The 19,144-nt window shown below is 38.9% G+C and overlaps 1 protein-coding gene and 1 long non-coding RNA gene across 2 annotated transcripts in view; one reads left to right on the plus strand and one right to left on the minus strand.

Annotated features, from left to right (window-relative positions):
- The window catches only part of LOC106057832 (serine-rich adhesin for platelets-like), a 34,670-nt gene that overhangs the window by 2,571 nt on the left and 12,955 nt on the right, over nucleotides 1-19,144 (plus strand). Inside the window, exons 2-4 of the mRNA XM_056027881.1 lie at nucleotides 13,213-14,041; nucleotides 17,966-18,061; nucleotides 18,876-18,931. Coding sequence (XP_055883856.1) covers nucleotides 13,364-14,041; nucleotides 17,966-18,061; nucleotides 18,876-18,931 — 830 coding nt within the window. The 5' untranslated portion in view covers nucleotides 13,213-13,363. The remainder of the gene's footprint in view (nucleotides 1-13,212; nucleotides 14,042-17,965; nucleotides 18,062-18,875; nucleotides 18,932-19,144) is intronic.
- LOC129926042 (uncharacterized) overlaps nucleotides 949-19,144 on the minus strand; it is a 31,836-nt gene continuing 13,640 nt past the window's right edge. Inside the window, exons 2-3 of the long non-coding RNA XR_008777725.1 lie at nucleotides 8,350-8,497; nucleotides 949-1,704 (exon numbers count right to left, since the gene is read on the minus strand). This is a non-coding gene — a long non-coding RNA (uncharacterized LOC129926042). The remainder of the gene's footprint in view (nucleotides 1,705-8,349; nucleotides 8,498-19,144) is intronic.

Raw genomic sequence — 19,144 nt, forward strand, 5'->3', positions numbered from 1 at the left:
ATAGGCCTACATATGTTTTGTATGTGTGTGTCTAACATAGATTCTAAATGCTTCATAGGCCTACATATGTTTTTTTGTATGTGTGTGTCTAACATAGATTCTAAATGCTTCATAGGCCTACATATGTTTTTTTTATGTGTGTGTCTAACGTAGATTCTAAATGCTACATAGGCCTACATATGTTTTGTATGTGTGTGTCTAACATAGATTCTAAATGCTACATAGGCCTACATATGTTTTGTATGTGTGTGTCTAACATAGATTCTAAATGCTTCATAGGCCTACATATGTTTTTTTTTATGTGTGTGTCTAACGTAGATTCTAAATGATACATAGGCCTACATATGTTTTGTATGTGTGTGTCTAACGTAGATTCTAAATGATACATAGGCCTACATATGTTTTGTATGTGTGTGTCTAACATAGATTTTAAATGCTTCATAGGCCTACATATGTTTTGTATGTGTGTGTCTAACGTAGATTCTAAATGCTACATAGGCCTACATATGTTTTGTATGTGTGTGTCTAACGTAGATTCTAAATGCTTCATAGGCCTACATATGTTTTGTATGTGTGTGTCTAACGTAGATTCTAAATGATACATAGGCCTACATATGTTTTGTATGTGTGTGTCTAACGTAATTTTTCATGTAGAGAACAAGGGATACTATTGTCCATTATTTTTGTTAAGAAAAATTTCATACAAATTTAAATAGAAAAGAAAATAATTTGTTTAATTTGTAATACCATCCAGTGGCGTCACTAGGGTCGGTGTCACCCGGTGCGGTAAGCTCGGGTGTCTCCCCCACCCAAAGGAAAAACAAAAAACTCCCCCAAAAAAAAAATTGTCAATTGTGTTTCTTCTTGTTGAACACTAAAACCTGAAGCTAATGAATTGATTGGTTCCACCCGAGAATGGTTTTAGATTCTATTTTAAAATGTCGTTTTTTACATTTTATCAAGTTATTACATAAATTTAAAAAGTACAAGTATTGAATTGAGAAACATTGAGTTGAACATATTTTTATTAGAGACTATTTAAGAGCTCTTGACGGAAAAGATTTTACATTATAATAGTGTCTCCAAGCTGCTTCTGAAAAGGCTAATCAAGCACTGAACAGGTTTGCGTCCTGTGAAACATTGTCGAGCAACGCCTGGATTACCAACAGAGGATGTTGATCAGTTTTGTAGATTTAAAAAAAGCTTGATAGCGTCCATCGGAATCACTCTGGAAAACAGCAAGATAATAAGGCATCGCACAACAATTTGTCCAGATTCAGCGACATGTCTAAAGCAAATCAAGCTGCTGTGTCACAACAGATGGCGGAATTCTTCAACATCAAGACGGGTGTGAGATTAGGGTCCCTTTCTTGTAGCCATCCACGATGTCATAGAAATACATTAAACAGGCTGCATTTAGATTCCCATGGCGTAAACCAAACCGAGTTGGACTTTGCAGACGACATAGCATTACTGTGAAATAACAATTAAATGTATACACGAGATGACAGATAAAGAAGTCCTCAAAGTCATACATATTGTGTGCAAGTTACCCAGTACCCCAATCAACATTGGTCCTACAGATCTTGAACAAATAGAAAAGTTCACCTATTTAGGCAGTGTTATCTCAAGCGATGCAGATGCATCATGGTGTTGCATGTCGGATTGGAAAGCAGGAGCCGTCTTTCAAAAAGTAAGACGTATCTGAAAAAAAAAATCAATTATCGTGGAGATTAAAATGCATCTACTTAATACAATCACTTTCTGAACGGCCACCTACGCTACGATACAAGGAAGGTTTAAAGAGACTGAGCAGTGATGGCTAATGTTACCAATAGAGAAATATTTTCTCGTACAGGCATTCACCTGAACGTTGGTTGACATTTGTGAGCCCCATCATTAGACAAGAAGAAACACGTTTACCAAAGTCAGCCTTGACACGAAAGCCGTAAAGAGGAACGCAAAAACATGTTTGTCCACATCTAACATGGCGTGACACCTTTTAGAAGTCCTGAATTTCGTGGGCACCAGCTGAGTAGTGGCTGTGAAAGTCGACTTAGACTGAGTAGAGATCTGATCTTTCATACTTTTTTAATATCATGGTCCCAAGTAGAGATCTGATCTTTCACACTTTTTTAATATCATGGTCCCAAGTAGAGATCTGATCTTTCACACTTTTTTAATATCATGGTCCCAAGTAGAGATCTGATCTTTCATACTTTTTTAATATCATGGTCCCAAGTAGAGATCTGATCTTTCATACTTTTTTAATATCATGGTCCCAAGTAGAGATCTGATCTTTCACACTTTTTTAATATCATGGTCCCAAGTAGAGACCTGATCTTTCATACTTTTTTAATATCATGGTCCCAAGTAGAGATCTGATGTTTCATACTTTTTTAATATCATGGTCCCAAGTAGAGATCTGATGTTTCATACTTTTTTAATATCATGGTCCCAAGTAGAGATCTGATCTTTCATACTTTGTATATTTGACATGTTTTAAATGTTCCCTCAGAATAAAGGATTATAACATCCTAATACAAACCTACCAAAGGGTGGTTGAGGATTGCGGCTGGAAGGGTTTGAACTCGGCACTTTCGAGACCACATATCTAGAGACAATATCACACAACCAGACAGACAACCAAAATTCACACTATGTCCATTCATCAATGTGACTTATTGTGTATTTCATGTATCTGCGTGTTTGTGTTTCACAGCATTTTCTGAAACACTTTGACTTGTGCACGTTTGTTTATTAAGAGGCACAGTTTTATTAGGAAAAACAAAACAAGAAAAACATCTCAAATACTTTCAAACACACACACACACACACACACAAAGCATATACCAAGTGTAATTGCATCATTTAGTTTGTTAGTTACCAGTTTGGAAAATGCAGGTGGGGGGGGGGGAGGTTAGAGAGAGAAAAAGGAGATCTGGGTGGATTTGACCGGAATAGGTTTTGAATTAAAAGCATGCACAAACGTAAACAAAGTGAAACTAGAATAAAACAAAATATCGATGCAATTGTTCGTTGACACACAAAAATGTAATTTCGTTTATTTAAGGTATCTCCAGCTCTATATTTCAAATATGCTTGGTGTAGGTCTTATCTTCAGTTGACCATTTTTATCTGCGTCAAGAGAAGATGTCTCACCCAGAGCACCTTTACCCAAAATATGTTTTCAACTAAAGTTATCCCTTTCAAAGTTTCTAAGTGCGGACTAATATCATACCTTTTTAAAAATGTTTTTGGGAAATTGAAATCAATGGATTTAATCCAATGTGCTTGACAGAACTCCTATATAATTTAGAGGGGGAGGGAAGCATGTCATTACCAGGTAGGACTCTTACTTATTATATTCATGAACAAATCAAAACCTTTGTCAAAATACAGTGCGGTGGATGGGATAGAACTCATAATCTACATACAATTGTATAGTGAAATAAACTCTTATATAAAAGTAACGTGTTTGTTAAATTATAGTCAGAATATCTCGCGCTAAAACGACACTTACGCCAAAACGTCATGTACCGAAGATTTAGTCCTTCTTGTCTAGATATCTAATCTAAGGCTTCATAGCCCATATACATCTCAATATATCTGTAACTAGAGTTCGAGGGGAAAGAATCTACAACCAATTAAAAAAAAGTGTAACACTATCTACTCAATCGTTGACAACTAGATCTAGATCAAGAATGTATCTAGACAAGATCTAAGGCATGACCAGGCATTGTTTCCCCCATTCAACACTAGATCTAGATCAAGAATGTATCTAGACAAGATCTAAGGCATGACCAGGCATTGTTTCCCCCATTCAACACTAGATCTAGATCAAGAATGTATCTAGACAAGATCTAAGGCATGACCAGGCATTGTTTCCCCCATTCAACACTAGATCTAGATCAAGAATGTATCTAGACAAGATCTAAGGCATGACCAGGCATTGTTTCCCCCATTCAACACTAGTACCAGACGAGGACAATGATGAGGACGTCAAGTGTCTGAATTTGAATTTCAGAATTGTGTCATGTCATTGGAAACGTGCGCTAGGCGGAAAGTTTGTTTGGATGCAAGATCGAAACAAAGCAGAAGAATAGGCTCGGGGTCTGCCTAGAGCTCTAAAGTAGAATAGGCTCGGGGTCTGTCTAGATCTCTAAAGAAGAATAGGCTCGGGGTCTGTCTAGAGCTCTAAAGAAGAATAGGCTCGGGGTCTGTCTAGAGTTCTAAAGAAGAATAGGATCGGGGTCTGTCTAGAGCTCTAAAGAAGAGTAGGCTCGGGGTCTGTCTAGAGCTCTAAAGTAGAATAGGCTCGGGGTCTGTCTAGAGCTCTAAAGTAGAATAGGCTCGGGGTCTGTCTAGAGCTCTAAAGTAGAATAGGCTCGGGGTCTGTCTAGAGCTCTAAAGTAGAATAGGCTCGGGGTCTGTCTAGAGCTCTAAAGTAGAATAGGCTCGGGGTCTGTCTAGAGCTCTAAAGTAGAATAGGCTCGTGGTCTGTCTAGAGCTCTAAAGTAGAATAGGCTCGGGGTCTGTCTAGAGCTCTAAAGTAAGAGGCCTGCTCGTATAACACGCGCCACTCAAGCTGCTCCAGTGCAAAGCACACGTAGATCTATATTACACGTACAATGAAAAGAAAGTCTTATGATTTTATATTGCACCTTATAGATATGCAGGGGTCGCCAACCTTTTTGACAACCTTTTACACAATTATTAAAAACCCCTACCGGGCTGCATGAAAAATTATAAATAATCTGTAACAATAACAAAAATTATTCTCTAGTTCTTCAGTTGTTACTTTACTGTATCTAAAAGTAGGAAATAGGCCTAGGTTACATCATGCATGTATTTGACATTTTCAATATCTATTTGTACTATAGAGCCTATGTAGTGACATTTTCAATATCTATTTGTACTATAGAGCCTACGTAGTGACATTTTCAATATCTATTTGTACTATAGAGCCTATGTAGTGACATTTTCAATATCTATTTGTACTATAGAGCCTATGTAGTGACATTTTCAATATCTATTTGTACTATAGAGCCTATGTAGTGACATTTTCAATATCTATTTGTACTATAGAGCCTATGTAGTGACATTTTCAATATCTATTTGTACTATAGAGCCTATGTAGTGACATTTTCAATATCTATTTGTACTATAGAGCCTATGTAGTGACATTTTCAATATCTATTTGTACTATAGAGCCTATGTAGTGACATTTTCAATATCTATTTGTACTATAGAGCCTATGTAGTGACATTTTCAATATCTATTTGTACTATAGAGCCTATGTAGTGACATTTCAGCGCTACATAATTTTTACAAAATTATATGCGAATTCTACATTAACTAAAATCGTTTATAGAAATGTGTTTAATAGTGTTAAATAAAGTATCCTACAACAAACTTAGGACTCGAATGTTCGATCAGCATGTAGGCCTATATATATATATATATATATATATATATATATTTGCTTGTCGTAGTTAAGAATATTAAGGTTTTATTTACGCTTAATAACATTGGTAGGACTGTATCATTATTAATCATTATAACAATTAAGTACATTACAGTTAATTATTCTTTTGGAAAAAAAATATTTGTCACAAGTATTATTATCTTTTTTTGGGCTGTTCGTGTTGCCGACCCTTGCGTTAATAAATAGATGCATGGTAATATTAGTATAGATAGTACCATAATCCAAGTGTATCATTAATCTACCATAATAGCTGTATCAAATATTTAGACACCCACCAGTTTCTTTTTCAAATCGAAACTGTTGACTTAAAAAGTCTGTTTCTTTTTTTTTATGTGATATTTTTTTTTTTTTTACATTCCTTTACGTAATAATCGTGCGCTTACCTTTCGTAAACAAACACAAGTACTACAGTATATCTAAACACTGCAGTATATCTAAATACTACAGTATATCTAAACACTGCAGTATATCTAAATACTACAGTATATCTAAATACTACAGTATATTATACTACAGTATATTTAAATAATTAAAAGGTTTGACTTGAGCAGTTTTTTGTCCAATATTCCAAGAGAATATGTGTGCGAGCTTTGATGCACTGGCGGATAATTCTATAGGTATGTTCTGGTTTCAAACCAATGGTTTTATTTAAACGTATATGTGTGAACAAACGTTTGTCCTCTTAGAACTTACGTCTATAAAAACTTTGCTTTCTAGTTGAGAGAGTGTGTGTTTTCATTATGTATCGCAGCTTTGTATGTTTGTATTTCAAGAGATGAACGTCTCAACGATGTATAGCTTACAATGTTCCAGCAGGTCTAGAGTTACTTCCCTTCCCGTGTTGTAATTGTTTAGTTGTTCTTTTGGATTGAGAAAGGGAAACAAAGGAGGGGTTGGTAAAGGTTCCATGGGGAATATATTTAGTAAAGTGTCAGTGCCGAACTTGTGTAGGTTTGAACACACTCTATTATATATTTGTAAGATACCACTCCGACTCATTGATCACGAGATCTTTTATACTGTCGTACGTATCCGCATCAAATTTCGTACACAGGTTTTTACCTCCTAGGTGCTCACTAAGAACGGCTATTGACTAATTCCCAACCAGAAGACCGCTATTCGCGAAAAATTGCAAACTGTCAATCGTTTGTATTTTATTTTCGGTATTTTCCTTAAATAGAAATCATAAATAGAAATATCTCATAAATTTCGTATGTTAAAGCAATTTGTTTCCCTTTCCCCTAAGTCTACTTATTTTAATGTGCCTTACGTCATTTCCTTTTAGACGAGGTCAAAATAAACAAATATATAATAGCATTAATAGGATAGATCTAGAATCTGTGTTTTTTTTCGAGAGAGAGAGAGAGAGAGACAGAGAGAGAGAGCAAGTTATGGTACTTTGTAACATGATTAAAAACAACAAGAACAGAAAAACCGGCAACGCCCGTTGATTTGTTCCCAGACTTTAGGTTGTCATTTCGCGACATTCAAAAGGAGTCAAATTAATGATGACAGTTAAAAAAACCAAATTGATGGTTCTTATTTTGGGGCCTTCGAAAACGCTTTTTTTTCCCCTAAGCCTGAAACTGATGGTATGGAAAAATGTATCGGTAGTCTAATACTGTACATTGCTTGCATTAAGATGAAAAGTTGCAAAAAAAAAAAAAATGTAACAGGATAAAACTAACCATGAAGAAATATGAAGAAATGTATTTGGCGTCTATGTCTAATACCGTACATTGCTATCATTAAGATTAAAGGTTGCAAAAAAACTAACCAATAAAAAGAGGAGGGGGGGTGGAGCTCACGGTCAAACTATAATATAGATTGAATTGAGAAGGCGAAGAATTTTGAGTGCATGTATGAGTCGGGGTCGCATAATAGAACGGGTGTTTCCAAATCAAGTCACAAGTCTATGTCGGAGAAATTATAATTAAAAGGTTACAATAGGGCCGGTCCTACAGATTGCGGAGCCCTATGCGAAACGGATTGCGCTGGGCCCATTCTGGGTTGTGATAAGGATAATAAGTGAAAATATTTGAAAAAAAAAAATTCGTCATTGCATTTTATTCACCTACTTTACTAAATACAAAATCACTGTCAAATTAACGAGCCATCTACATTAGATTGTACTTTCCCAACAAAATGCCGATAAAAATTCAGATATGCCTTTTAGATTTACTATCGACTATCAAAATATTGCTTTTGTTTTTTTTTTTAGAGGTCAAGATAGATTTAGATGTATATTTGTATGCCAGTGACTATTAAAGTAAATTAAGTATTTGAACTTCTTCTTTTGGTTAAAACTCGCCTTATTATTATTATTGTTATTAAACGAAAGCTGACAAAGCCGTTTTTTTTAATCGCGAGTAGGATTGGTGTTGCCATATTGAATGACACCCCGAAATGACAATTTTGTCTGTTTTTAAGGAGATTTGCATCAGTTTTCAGAAGATTTTAAAATTTCAGGAGATTTTCATTGCTTTTTTCGTATATTTTACGATTTCAGATTTCTAGGAACCCTTTTAAATTACTGATTCCCGCAACGGGCATATACATCTGTGATAATCATATCTATTGACATTGACCTATAGCTCTTATAATCATTTCTCTTGAGCTTACTTCTCCATCTCTTATTCTCCTTTCTATTGACCACGCTGTGTCCTGCTAGCAACTAACTAGGTTTCAGTCTCTCATGGCCAAGTCTCGAGCTGACCTTTCAACTAGAGCACAAATACGTGCCCCCCCCCCACCCTTTTCCACAACCGGGAAAAAAAACGTAAAGGAAAATAAAAAAAAATGTCAAAGTATTTGAAGAGTAATGTAATCATGGCATTTTAATACAGTTAGAGATGTTTTACCTAGTACTTAGCTTGTAGTGTAAGCTTGCATGAGTAGCATTGTAGTTTTAGTAGAATGGTCGCAATGACTCCCCTGAATGCAGTTAGTACGTCCCTTGCATACAGTCAGACGTGAACAGAGAGTCTAGTGTTCACGTTGAATCCAACACTTGGAAATAAAGAGGTGAAAACAAAATTTAAAAAAAAAATATATCGACCAAAAAAAAAAACAACAACACACTCACAAAAAACAAAATGCAAAAACATAAGTGGCAATCAGGGCCGGATTGAAGTACGTGGAAGCCCCTACCTGAGATGAACTCCTATTGAAAAATCAGAGCAGGAAGGACTAGTCCTCCCGTAGTGCTCTGGCAAGAAACTTAGCCGTCCGGCGTAGTGCCTCATAGCCCCTACCAGTTTTTGTAAGCTTTAAGATCTACTAATGAATAAAGATAATTATATCTAAAGTCATGCTATATTTTACAAAAAAAAGTTTTTGTAAATCATATCTAAATTTCCTTTTAAAAAATATTTAATGTACATTTATATCTCCTTTTGTGGAGGCCCCTTTCTTGTGAAGGCCCGGGGGCCCCGTCAGCCCTCCCTTACATCCAGCCATGGTAGCGGTCTTTCTACTTATGTCTGAATTTCTTTTTTCCTTAGTGCTAGGTGTGGCTATTTCAAATAGGTTCTAATTAGCTCCAAATTAGTTTCGAATTAGGTTTAAAATAGGTTCCGATTAGGTCGGGTTTACATTACTGCTCGGTTTAGAATAGGTTCCAATTAGGTCCAAAATAGTTTCAGATTAGTTTTAAAATAGGTTCCTATTAGGTCCAAATTAATTTCAAATTAGAGAACAAACAATCTTTCACTTTTTATCATTCGCATTTTTGTTTCGTTTGCAGTGGAGCAGTCCCAGTGTCAAGGTCATCAGGAAATAAGCTAGAGTAAAACTAAGTCTGCCCCCGTAGTTGACTAATGTAAGGAGTTGTTCCACTTGTCCTAATTAGTCATAGATCTAGATCTAGTACGTATACAACTTTGCTTTGGTTTCCAATGACTTTTCCTAAGATATAGGTTAGCCCGTTCCATGCAGAACATTTCTAGTTAGATAATCTACAACAATATTAGAGCCTAGACAACTGTCATGGGCACTGAAAGGGTGCACAAGTTAGTGAAATACGGGGAAGGGTTTTAGTCCATTAAACAAGAACACTACACTACTGGAACCCGACGTGTTGGCTTGAGAATAGAACTGCTTAAATACTCAACAAGTTACTTAATGTATATAGACATAGAGCCTTTACCACAGTCATATTAGTGACCACGGCACAGGGTAATTGACCAGTCTTTCACACACCTGTTCGTTTCTAGTCAAATGACCTGATTGTCCACGTGTCAGCAGTTTGTGGACTGGAACATTTCAATGATGTTTGGTTACCGGAGAATGTCAGTTATGTTTGGTTACCGGAGAATGTCAGTTATGTTTGGTTACCGGAGAATGTCAGTTATGTTTGGTTACCGGAGAATGTCAGTTATGTTTGGTTACCGGAGAATGTCAGTTATGTTTGGTTACCGGAGAATGTCAGTTATGTTTGGTTACCGGAGAATGTCAGTTATGTTTGGTTACCGGAGAATGTCAGTTATGTTTGGTGCATGTTAAAGTTTGGATACTGGAAAATGTGAGCTGTAGTTTGTGATCGAAATATTTAACTTATGGTTGGGTATCAAACCACACACGTATGACTTTAAAACTTTGAATATATGTTAAAAATGACAAGTTTCTAAAAGTGAAAACTTACCCTAAACAAACTCTGGCACTGATACAAATCCCAAAAATATTTATTTTTCAGTTTAAATCTGTTACTGATTCACGCAACGGGCATATACATCTCTGATAATCATATCTATTTACATTTATATTTATTTATATATATATATATTTATATTATATTATATATATTTATATTTATATATTTATTTAATCTTATAATCATTTCTATTATTCTACTTGTACATCTCTTATAATCATGTCTATTTACTTTCTTCAACAGCTCTTATAATCATTGGCTTAGAAATCCTTCCAGAGACAGATTGGGACACATTAAGAAGAGGAGATTAGTCGCTAACACTCATTAACAAGCTTAAAGACGTTTTAAAATCGCTTCTCAACCAATCTCTATTTTGTTAGCCATGTCCAAAGTTGCAGACGACGTAGTGACCAAAACACGGTCTGACATTGACCCTTCTACTAAGGCCGTAGACAATTCCCTTGGGAAAAAGATGGGTGTGAGCTCATTTAAGATCAACTCCGTAGACCAAATTGTAAACATCAGGAGATCAGACGCAGCGAAACCCAACAATTTACACCCGCTGCCAACACAGGCTACAGAAAGAACCTCTTCCAGTTCGTACAGGGCGCCATCTAGTAAGAAAAAGGTGAGCTCTTCATCTGTGGAAGCAGACCGTTCCACTGGTACTATCTCTACAGCGATTGGCTACATTACCAGCCCAGCTCGTTACATCGGATCTTTTTTCAGCAGCAAGAAAGAGCCAATGGTGGTGAAATCAGCCCCGGCTTTAAATAAAGAGAAAGTGAAGATTATCTCCTCCAGTACTGACCAGGTAAAAGACTCCATTGCAGATCTCCTGGTTGACAATGAGAAAGACTCGGGTGACGTTATACCACCGCCTACCATCCTGAACGCCTCCACTACACCAGCCAGCAGTAACCCAACCAAAGGTAAAAGTGACGGGAAAAAGTCATCGACTAACACGAAACGCTCAATATCTCAGAACTCCAAATTTGCACCCAAGAATAAAACATCGCCTGTATTTCAAAAAGAAAAAAAACTAGCGTCGCCTACACCTGTACTTACTGAGTCGAAGATTATCACCGCTAGCAACGTGAAAATCGCTCCATCCGGCAACAAAATTTCCTACAAAGTAACATCTAAAGTGAAAGAGGAGCCCCAAGTGAAACCTAAAAAAGATGTTCGTAAACACAGTCTTCCAAGATTAAGTAAGAATCTAAGCCCAACTCTCACTTCAGCATTGCCAACGTCCAAAAAAGGGACAAACCTAGTAGAGAAACCAGATGAAGCCAGTCCTAATGTTTTGACCTGCACCCCTACCTCTTTCGTCAAGGACAATCCAGAGAAAAATGCTACACCAGGTGCTCCAACTACGAAGTACCCATCGCAGCTGAAAATAATGTTAGGAGGTGTTAAAAAGTATGATGACACCGATGCTCCGAGGGTTCAACAGCTGGCTAATAAAAGAAAATGTAGTCCAACTAGTACAAGAAAGCCAAGCCCAGAACTGGAGATGTCGCCGACATTTCTTCTCCCTACCTGCTTAGAATCAGAAAAGAATACTGACCATATGCGCAACATTGCCATTACTTCACTGGCTAGCAATAATATAACTGAAAACTCACCATCTTTTTTACCAGTCGATGCGGGCAGTAGTCCCACTGAATCTGACAACGAAGACTCCCCTAATCCAAACAAGAAATTTTCTTCCCCCCCGTTCCCCCAGCCACCTGCCAACTTTAGAGACAGCTATGTGCCGTTCAGGAGAACATCCCCTCAAAGCAGACCAGACAGACGTCCAACCTCACCGGGCCTAGGTCCTGTATCCCCAAGTTATAACACCAATACCAACTACCAGCCTGTATCTCCCAATGATACGATACGAAGTCCTGATACAAGAATAAACGGTCGCAATTCTATCGCTTCGTCGTCGCAAAGTTCTGATTTGCCTGCGCATGCAAGCTATCGTGTTATTTCCCCCGAGAGATTTCCCTCAAACAGTCGACGTGATTCTCCTCACAAATATAGGTCAGTGTCCCGCAGCCCTTCCAGAGGGAGAAATGACATGAGCTCCTACGCGGAGAGATACAACAGACAGATGAACAAGTCCCCTAGTCCAAACAGAGCGATGCATGGGCGGCACATGAGTAAAAAAGACACCTTCAGTTCTGATAATCCATCCATTATTGTCATGCCCAGCAACAAATTCAGAGAATTAGCTCAGGAGAGATACGAGCCTCCGAGACAACCGGAAAGAATTACTGCAACCCAAAACGGCAGCTACAAAGTGAGCACAAAACCGATAGAAAATACAGCATCTAAACCAAACGAATCTGCCGCTACTGCTGAGGATGCCTCTCCAACTTTAGTTAAAGCCCAAGAGACAGATTCAACGAATAGTGCAGTCAAAGAATTGGTGTCGACCCAATCTTTTGTAGAAGCAGCACCTACTGGGAATAGGGAGCAACCTAAAGTGAAGGATCCACAGCAACTACTCAATGTAGACACGTCTCAAACTAAGCCTCCTTGCAAAGGGATTCGTTTGAGATCACCAGACAAAGTCCCTCCATCAACCCAATCTCTTTATAGCTCGATGACTAGCGGCGTCAAACTGGTAGAAGAGAACATTCTAGGCAAAGTGTCGCGTCCCTCCAATAGAGATGTTGATCACTTTAATTCTTTGGAACAATATGGCGGAAATCCAGCCCAGCACGCAGCCGCGTCCACAATGCTTGGTGAATTCCCATAAATCCAACAACCTGACTTATTTCTTGACCATATACTGCGAAAAACATTGACCAGGTACCATAGTCAGTGTAGGACTTGCACTATCATTGTGGATTCGTCACATTTTGTGAGGAAATAGGACGACCATAGGATAACGACTGACACGACGTCTCAATACTATTCGTAAGATGGTAGGATAAGAAGGCCTGTCTTGTGTGCTATGCTGTACTGTCTCAATAAAAAGCATGTTTAAACTAGTTTCTGCTTTGTATTCGTTTATTATTTATACAAATTTTAATGAAAAAAAGTTTTGTTTTCAATTGAAATATTTGTTAAATTTCAGAATTGATTCTACTGGTTGGTGCTTGGGGCGTGTCTGGCGCGGAGAGATGTCTGTTGAATGTTCCATGTTTTAGTCAAGACAGCACATTGCTATGAAACTTGAAAACAAATGTTCCAATGTTTCTTTCTATTCATCCAATAGCTAAGTGAGCATGGAACAGATTCCCAATAAAGACACGCCGACAACTGAAGAAGACAAGAAGGAAGAATCAGTGAAACCAACTTCCTACAAAGAGACGTTGTTGAACGCATGTGATGAAGCAGCGGAAATTGCCAAAACTACAGCCCATCATCTTTACACTTCTGCAAAAAGTGCTGTTGAAAATGTAGCTGAAAAAGTTCAAAGCTACACCAACACTTTATCAAAGACTTCAACGGGCATTCATAAAGTCAACTCGACTTCGGTAGATCCAGAAATTCCCTTCTCGTACCCAGATATCTGCATCAATCCATTCAGCAACGATATAGCATACCCCATACTACCTCTGTGTGTTGCAACCCCTGGAGGCTTTCCAGCAGAAAATCAGAGATTAGAACAAAGAATTCCGGTCAATCCTAATTCTACAACGTATCCTGGCTCTTTCCCTTGGCCTCTTGATTGCCTGTCATCATATCCATATCCATTGCCATCAGCTCTCCTTTACTCACAATTATTTTACCCGCCACTTTTGCATGAAGCTGTGAACTCTCCCTATTTACAGTTGCCCGCATGTCCAGAGAAACTCGTCAAGAAAAGAAAACATTCCAAAAAGAAGAAGAGAAAGAAACGTGTTCGTCATGTCCACTTAGAGGACAATGAACCGTACAGCTGGTCTCATCCTGCAGTCAGGGTAGGATAGTGTTGTCTCATCCTGCAGTCAGGGTAGGATAGTGTTGTCTCATCCTGCAGTCAGGGTAGGATAGTGTTGTCTCATCCTGCAGTCAGGGTAGGATAGTGTTGTCTCATCCTGCAGTCAGGGTAGGATAGTGTTGTCTCATCCTGCAGTCAGGGTAGGATAGTGTTGTCTCATCCTGCAGTCAGGGCAGGAAAGTGTTGTCTCATCCTGCAGTTAGGGTAGGATAGTGTTGTCTCATCCTGCAGTCAGGGTAGGATAGTGTTGTCTCATCCTGCAGTCAGGGTAGGATAGTGTTGTCTCATCCTGCAGTCAGGGTAGGATAGTGTTGTCTCATCCTGCAGTCAGGGTAGGATAGTGTTGTCTCATCCTGCAGTCAGGGTAGGATAGTGTTGTCTCATCCTGCAGTCAGGGTAGGATAGTGTTGTCTCATCCTGCAGTCAGGGTAGGATAGTGTTGTCTCATCCTGCAGTCAGGGTAGGATAGTGTTGTCTCATCCTGCAGTCAGGGTAGGATAGTGTTGTCTCATCCTGCAGTCAGGGTAGGATAGTGTTGTCTCATCCTGCAGTCAGGGTAGGATAGTGTTGTCTCATCCTGCAGTCAGGGTAGGATAGTGTTGTCTCATCCTGCAGTCAGGGTAGGATAGTGTTGTCTCATCCTGCAGTCAGGGCAGGAAAGTGTTGTCTCATCCTGCAGTTAGGGTAGGATAGTGTTGTCTCATCCTGCAGTCAGGGTAGGATAGTGTTGTCTCATCCTGCAGTCAGGGTAGGATAGTGTTGTCTCATCCTGCAGTCAGGGTAGGATAGTGTTGTCTCATCCTGCAGTCAGGGTAGGATAGTGTTGTCTCATCCTGCAGTCAGGGTAGGATAGTGTTGTCTCATCCTGCAGTCAGGGTAGGATAGTGTTGTCTCATCCTGCAGTCAGGGTAGGATAGTGTTATCTCATCCTGCAGTCAGGGTAGGATAGTGTTGTCTCATCCTGCAGTCAGGGTAGGATAGTGTTGTCTCATCCTGCAGTCAGGGTAGGATAGTGTTGTCTCATCCTGCAGTCAGGGTAGGATAGTGTTGTCTCATCCTGCAGTCAGGGTAGGATAGTGTTGTCTCATCCTGCAGTCAGGGTAGGATAGTGTTGTCTCATCCTGCAGTCAGGGTAGGATAGTGTTGTCTCATCCTGCAGTCAGGGTAGGATAGTGTTGTCTCATCCTGCAGTCAGGGTAGGATAGTGTTGTCTCATCCTGCAGTCAGGGTAGGATAGTGTTGTCTCATCCTGCAGTCAGGGTAGGATAGTGTTGTCTCATCCTGCAGTCAGGGTAGGATAGTGTTGTCTCATCCTGCAGTCAGGGTAGGATAGTGTTGTCTCATCCTGCAGTCAGGGCAGGAAAGTGTTGTCTCATCCTGCAGTTAGGGTAGGATAGTGTTGTCTCATCCTGCAGTCAGGGTAGGATAGTGTTGTCTCATCCTGCAGTCAGGGTAGGATAGTGTTGTCTCATCCTGCAGTCAGGGTAGGATAGTGTTGTCTCATCCTGCAGTCAGGGTAGGATAGTGTTGTCTCATCCTGCAGTCAGGGTAGGATAGTGTTGTCTCATCCTGCAGTCAGGGTAGGATAGTGTTGTCTCATCCTGCAGTCAGGGTAGGATAGTGTTATCTCATCCTGCAGTCAGGGTAGGATAGTGTTGTCTCATCCTGCAGTCAGGGTAGGATAGTGTTGTCTCATCCTGCAGTCAGGGTAGGATAGTGTTGTCTCATCCTGCAGTCAGGGTAGGATAGTGTTGTCTCATCCTGCAGTCAGGGTAGGATAGTGTTGTCTCATCCTGCAGTCAGGGTAGGATAGTGTTGTCTCATCCTGCAGTCAGGGCAGGATAGTGTTGTCTCATCCTGCAGTCAGGGTAGGATAGTGTTGTCTCATCCTGCAGTCAGGGTAGGATAGTGTTGTCTCATCCTGCAGTCAGGGCAGGAAAGTGTTGTCTCATCCTGCAGTCAGGGTAGGATAGTGTTGTCTCATCCTGCAGTCAGGGCAGGAAAGTGTTGTCTCATCCTGCATTTAATCTTTATCTTTTTTTTTTTTGGTAATAAAATCTGTGTTTGCAATTAAATTAAATTTATTGTCTACCACAGTTCCAACGTACTTAACGCTTTGAACTATTTCTATGCTCTACCCAGCTACTGAAACAATATCATTTTCTTTGTTTTCTTTTCGGAAGTCAATACTCATTTCTTTGTTTTTTTTGACATTCAATATTAAAAAATTGTCAATAAAGTATTTTTCACCCTCGTTTATTTCTCTGAACTACTGATTGACACCCGCGCTCTCCGAGAGTGTAGGGTTAGAAGACCGCACTTTCTCTGCAGACTTTGTTCAAGAACAAAAAGGACTAGCTGCAAGAAGATCATTGGTATATACAATGCACATTGTCATGGCCCCTTGGGGTGCTCCTGTATTAATAATACGTGCGTTAGATACTGTGCTGTTAACCCTAACCCCTTAGAGTGTTACTGTCTCTTTAAGAATAGACAATATCGAAGTTGAAGGAGACATTTAATCTTTTTCATATCATCAAATATAGATTAGAGTAGAACAGAGAAAAGGGGTTAGGGTTAAGGTTATTTGTGTGTGACACAGTCACAGTAACACATTTACACAGAAACAAAATAAATTAATTACAAACCAGGGCAATGAAGCAAAAATACATGACTTAGACAACATGGCACATAAACATAGACACATGACATGATATTATCAAAACGCAAGTCACAGACACAAGATACATTGGTATCATAACACAAGTCTAGAACACAAGTCTAATGACACAAGATACATTATTATCAAAGCAAAAGTCTTAGACAAAAACAATGTTGTGGACAAATTGTTAAGTCATAGACCTGTATAGTAATCATTCTCTATGATTTAGTGGAAAATCTTTCAGATGTTTTAATCAATTGTTAGACCAATTGAAATAATTTCGACTTCCTTCTTAAAAAAACAAGGTTACAAAAGACAGTTTGTGTTAAAACACTCAAAATCGGCCCCCGAAGTGGTCCACCCAGGCAAGCTTCAATATTTTCAGAAAGAACATCCAAATGAAATTATTTCAAAGACAAATGAGAGATAAGAATGGAGAAAGAAGGTTAACAGATCTTGTGTAGTGCCCCAACGGTCCCGCGGATCAAAGAATAGGTGAAAGTGAATGTAAATTTAGATGTGAACCTGGCCTAACTAGTTTGTGGCCTATAGGGCAGATGATGTAAAGTTCATCTGTTTTTGTGACCTACGGTTAACGAGGGTGTCATGTAGCCAGCACAACGATCAACCGCCTTTACTTTTCCCCAACTAATGTCAGGTACCCATTAGAGCTGAGTGGACTCAGAGGCTCCCAAAGATTCCAAAGTTGAAAATCCCAGTCTTCACCAGGATTCGAACCCAGGACCCCCGGTATGGAAGCCAAGCGATTTACCGTTTAGCCACCGCGACTCCCCTGGCCTAACTGATGTCTTATAATTGATCTAATTGTTTTGAAAAGGCTCAATCTCTTATTCGAATCCTCAAAAAAATAAATACAGAAGTCGGAAAATTAAAGTACATGTTCAGGAAAATGAAATTTACAAGATTACTATTCGTTTTAAATTAGGTCTATTTTATAATGCATACTAATTAGCTTTTTCTCTTTAAAAAACTGCTTGAATAACTGATTTTAAAAATGAGATTTTTCGCTTTCAGAAAAAAAAGTAGCCGTTGCATCAGAACTTTGAATGGTCTAAAATATTGTGATGTCGGATTTTCAATATCTTTTCTAGTTTACGAGATCTAAACGGGACGGACGGACAGACGGACAGACATTTCGCACAAAACTAATAGCGTCTTTTCCCCTATCGGGTGCCGCTAAAAACGTGATTTAATCTATTATTTCGTAAAAATTGAATGTAGAAAGCCAAATGGTGGAGTGTGTGGAATCATATGGATGACAGACAAGACTCGATCCAAGCACATCCAGTCAAGAGTCTCATGCCAACCTTTTATCAAGTAATTATGGTTATTTTCTATCTGTTAGTTTCCACATCTGGTTGTCAGTCTATTTATTTCCTGTTCGTTCTTATGTCTGTCTGTTTTTCAACGTGTCTGTCGTTATGGCTGTCTGTCTTTCTATAGGCCTTCATCCAATAGTCTGGCCGACTGTATTTACGTTGTGTCTATGCACCTGTTTGTCTGTCTTTCTATATGCCTTCATCTAATAGTACTGCCGACTGTATTTACGTTGTGTCTATGCACCTGTTTGTCTGTCTTTCTATAGGCCTTCATCCAATAGTCTGGCCGACTGTATTTACGTTGTGTCTATGCACCTGTTTGTCTGTCTTTCTATATGCCTTCATCTAATAGTACTGCCGACTGTATTTACGTTGTGTCTATGCACCTGTTTGTCTGTCTTTCTATAGGCCTTCATCTAATAGTACTGCCGACTGTATTTACGTTGTGTCTATGCACCTGTTTGTCTGTCTTTCTATAGGCCTTCATCTAATAGTACTGCCGACTGTATTTACGTTGTGTCTATGCACCTGTTTGTCTGTCTTTCTATATGCCTTCATCTAATAGTACTGCCGACTGTATTTACGTTGTGTCTATGCACCTGTTTGTCTGTCTTTCTATAGGCCTTCATCTAATAGTACTGCCGACTGTATTTACGTTGTGTCTATGCACCTGTTTGTCTGTCTTTCTATAGGCCTTCATCTAATAGTACTGCCGACTGTATTGATGTTGTGTCTATGCACCTGTTTGTCTGTCTTTCTGAGCTAAATTTCCTGTTCTGTTTTGACTTGCCTTGTTTTGTTTGCTCTTCAAGTATCCCCAGCAAGATACTGCCTCAGTTTATCAAGTAGCTGGAAGTTATGGCCTCTCGTAAGTTGTCTTGGAATTATTTTTTTTAGTTTAATTTGTACAACTTTCATTTCGTTTCAGTCAAATGTTATTTTTAAAGACCATTTCAAATCATAAAGCTCAGTACCATACTTGGCACCATGAGAGGGAAAAGAGATAGTTTGAGGCAACCTTGCGGATTATTTCACCTTTTGCACAATTTATCTTGGTAATCTAGCGCCCTCTTGGACTCAA

The sequence above is a fragment of the Biomphalaria glabrata genome, chromosome 4 (assembly GCF_947242115.1).
Source record: "Biomphalaria glabrata chromosome 4, xgBioGlab47.1, whole genome shotgun sequence".
Classification (NCBI taxonomy): Eukaryota; Metazoa; Mollusca; class Gastropoda; family Planorbidae; genus Biomphalaria; species Biomphalaria glabrata.